This window comes from Loa loa (genome assembly GCF_000183805.2).
Source record: "Loa loa unplaced genomic scaffold supercont3.1108, whole genome shotgun sequence".
NCBI lineage: Eukaryota > Metazoa > Nematoda > Chromadorea > Rhabditida > Onchocercidae > Loa > Loa loa.
This window is the reverse complement of record NW_018109288.1, coordinates 1-3258: the sequence shown is the minus strand read 5'-3', so window position 1 is coordinate 3258 and position 3258 is coordinate 1. Positions and strand designations below refer to the sequence as shown.

Sequence of the window (3258 nt, the reverse complement as noted above, 5' to 3'; positions counted from 1 at the left end):
TTTATATTTGTGTCAAAAAACAAAAAAGTTAATGAGATTATAGTATAGAAAAAAAAAAAAAATAAAAGGAGGGTATAATAGGCGGGAAATAGAGAGAGAGAGAGAATGGTATGGTCATCTAATACACTTCAAAAATTAAACATCTAATGAAAGGTAACAATAAATAGTTGCAGAAAAAAGTGTCAAGGGAAACGAAATTTGAGCGAATTTGTTTTTTGTAAGATTGGCGGGAAGGTTAAAGAAAGGAAGATATGTTTTTACAAATGGAAAGGTAACATTAATTGCTATCAAAATAAGATAGAAATGTATTATGTAGCTTAAGAGGGAATTTTTCACATATGATTAATAAAAGTTAGAAGCGCAATTGTCGTAGGGAGAATTCTAAATTGCAAGATATGCAATATTTTTTTGTAAATAGAAGCATAAATACACGTTGGAGGGAATTTTTCACATATGATTAATAAAGGTTAGAAGCGCAATTGTCGTAGGGAGAATTCTAAATTGCAAGATATGCAATATTTTTTTCCAAATAGAAGCATAAATACACGCTAGAAGTAGCTCGAAAGCAAACAATGAACATTGGCGGAAATGTTCGATCAACAGACAATGTCAAGAAATAATAAACTATGTGATTTACAGTGCAAAAAAAAAAAGAAAATGAAGGTTATATGTGAAAGGCGGGAAATAGAGGAAAAGATTTGCATACATACATATTGGAGAGGTTAAAGGTCTAATGTCAGGTAACATTACTTTTTCGGCATATATATATATAGATGAGACATTTCAAGAAAGAGTTTCGAGGTAAACAAAATTTCAGCGGGTTAATTTTTTTTCTATAACAATTTGTTTTTTGTAGCATTGGTGGGAAAAGTTAAGGGAAGATATATATTTTATATTACATACGGGGAAAGATAATATTACTTACGAATTGGGTAGAAGTTCAAGAGAAATGTGTCACATGATTGGTCACATTATGATGTTTTTTAGCTTCGGAATTAATAAGATTTTTTGTATGAAAAAGCTAACGAAGAAATGGACAATATATCGTACATTTTGCAGATTTTAGAATTTTGAATTCTTTTAAAATTATTTCCATAATAATATTCGCCTTTCTGGAGTTATACGTTTTAATATAGGAAGTATTTCATTCAATTGTTTGTAGTATTGATGAGAATTAGTGTATTATATATATATATATTATATGATTTCCAAGTCACAAATCATCACAATTCACGTACACCGCCAGAAAGTTGTACGTGATTATGGCAGAATTACCTGACAGTATCTTACGTGAAGTGAGACATTAGAATATTAAATTAGTATCAGCTTTTTTTTTTTTAAATTGGAAGATTTACCAAATACATCCTATTTATGCCTGCTTTACAAAATTCAACAAATTAACTTGTTGAAAGTGATACAGCAAATTCTTACACCTGAACAATTCATTTTTTATTTATCCCAACGGTAAAGGATACCAATATATTGTTGGGTCAAAAGGTCAATAGGACAATATTTAAATTTTTGGAGGAGCAAAACACCCAAATGTTCTTTAATTATATAATAATCTTCATTGTAATCTTCGTTGTTTTTACAATTTCAACAAAAATAATACAAAAATTTTTATAATTTTTACGAATGCAAACAATAATCGAATAAGAATTCGTTTAATTTTTATATTTTATATAGCAATACAACAAGCTTTCATAATTATTACATTGTAAAATAACAGGAAGAAAAATTACAATACAGCAGTAAAAATTTACATTGAACTTAAGAATGTCAAAAAAAAGAAAAAAAGATAAAATTTATTGAGCGAAAATTATAAAAGTAAATTAATAAATTTACTGCCATCTAACAATGACAATTTGTATTATTGTAAAATGTACAACGATATTTAAGTAATTCGTTGATAAAATATCCTCCAATTTTAACATATCAATCAAAATTTCTATGTAAATTAACATAAATTATGCATCATCATCTTTTTTTTTTATTCACAAAATATATATCTTAATGATTATAATTTTTTTGAAAAAAAAAAAATTCAAATTTTAAAAGAATCATTCTTTCTTTTTTCATTATGATGAAATTTAACTTTAGCAAAAATTAAAAAAAAAATAAAATAAAATGCTTATATGCTAATAGCATCTAAAGTATCGCAAGTGCTTCCTCATACCAACCAATTATAAACATAATCAAAAATCCTGGGATGAAACCGATATTCTGAAGTAGCAATGTCATATACCATTTGTCGTTTGTTGATGTTGATTCTTTTTTCAAATGTATCAACTATAAAATTATGCATACAGTTTTTTTTCTTTTTTTAAAGTGTTCTTATAAAAATATAATCGATAGGCATATTTCAAAATTAATCTGAATTAAATTAAATTAGATTAAATCAAAATCTTCGTTTTTTTTTTTTAATTCAATTTTATTACAAAATGTAAAATTGAAATTCTGAAAAATTAAATTTCATCCTAAAAACTCGTACAAATCAATTTCATTTACACTATTATTGATAAAATATTAGGGTATAATCACGAGGAGAAGCATTCTTTTGTTAATTTAATATCGCTGAGTATAAGATATGTGTAAGCGGAAATTGTCCGTTCATTGTTTTTATGTATCTTAAAACAAAGAGCACTATGCTATATGCGCTAACAAAGATGCTAATTCTTGTAATCATAGAACTGTAACCAGGATTTATCCTGTTCAAGGAAAAGGGGGAATTATGAGCATCAAAAACCAATTTCTAAAGATGTTGGATAGATGATTGTTCAAATTATTCGGGTCTCTTTTTCATTAATTTGTTTTATTGAAATCGAAATTGCAAAAATTCATTGTCATATTAACAAACTTATCTTAATAAAAGTTCAATTATTCAAATTTAAGGTATTAACAATGAAAGAGGCCGAAACAATCCTCAATTTTTTGTCATGATTGAAAAAAAAATTGACGATATGACAAAAAAAGGAAAAGCTTAACATACCATATCAAGCCAAGCAACATATAAAAACATTCCAGCTGTTATAGCAAGTAATATCTCCACTGCACTATCAACACTAATTGCTGCTAAGCCAAGAAATAAGCCTCCATATGCAGTTAAAGAAGAAAGGAAATTTAGGAACATAGCACGACGAATTGAAAGGCCAGATTCGATTAAGACCGCAAAATCACCTAAATTTAATCAAAAAATTTTCATGAATAATTTAATTGAAATTAAAAATTACAAATGTAATATTTCAATAGTACAAAAAT

The 3258-nt window shown here is 26.5% G+C and overlaps 1 protein-coding gene across 1 annotated transcript; it reads right to left on the bottom strand.

Annotated features, from left to right (window-relative positions):
- Positions 1-2148: 2148 nt before the first annotated feature.
- LOAG_13881 (zinc transporter) lies at positions 2149-3177 on the bottom strand (the record flags this gene model as incomplete). Its single annotated transcript, XM_003149385.1, has 2 exons — positions 2149-2289; positions 2990-3177. Coding segments are annotated over 2 exons (329 nt in total), but the record flags the coding sequence as incomplete, so codon positions are not given.
- Between the last annotated feature and the right edge of the window lie 81 nt (positions 3178-3258).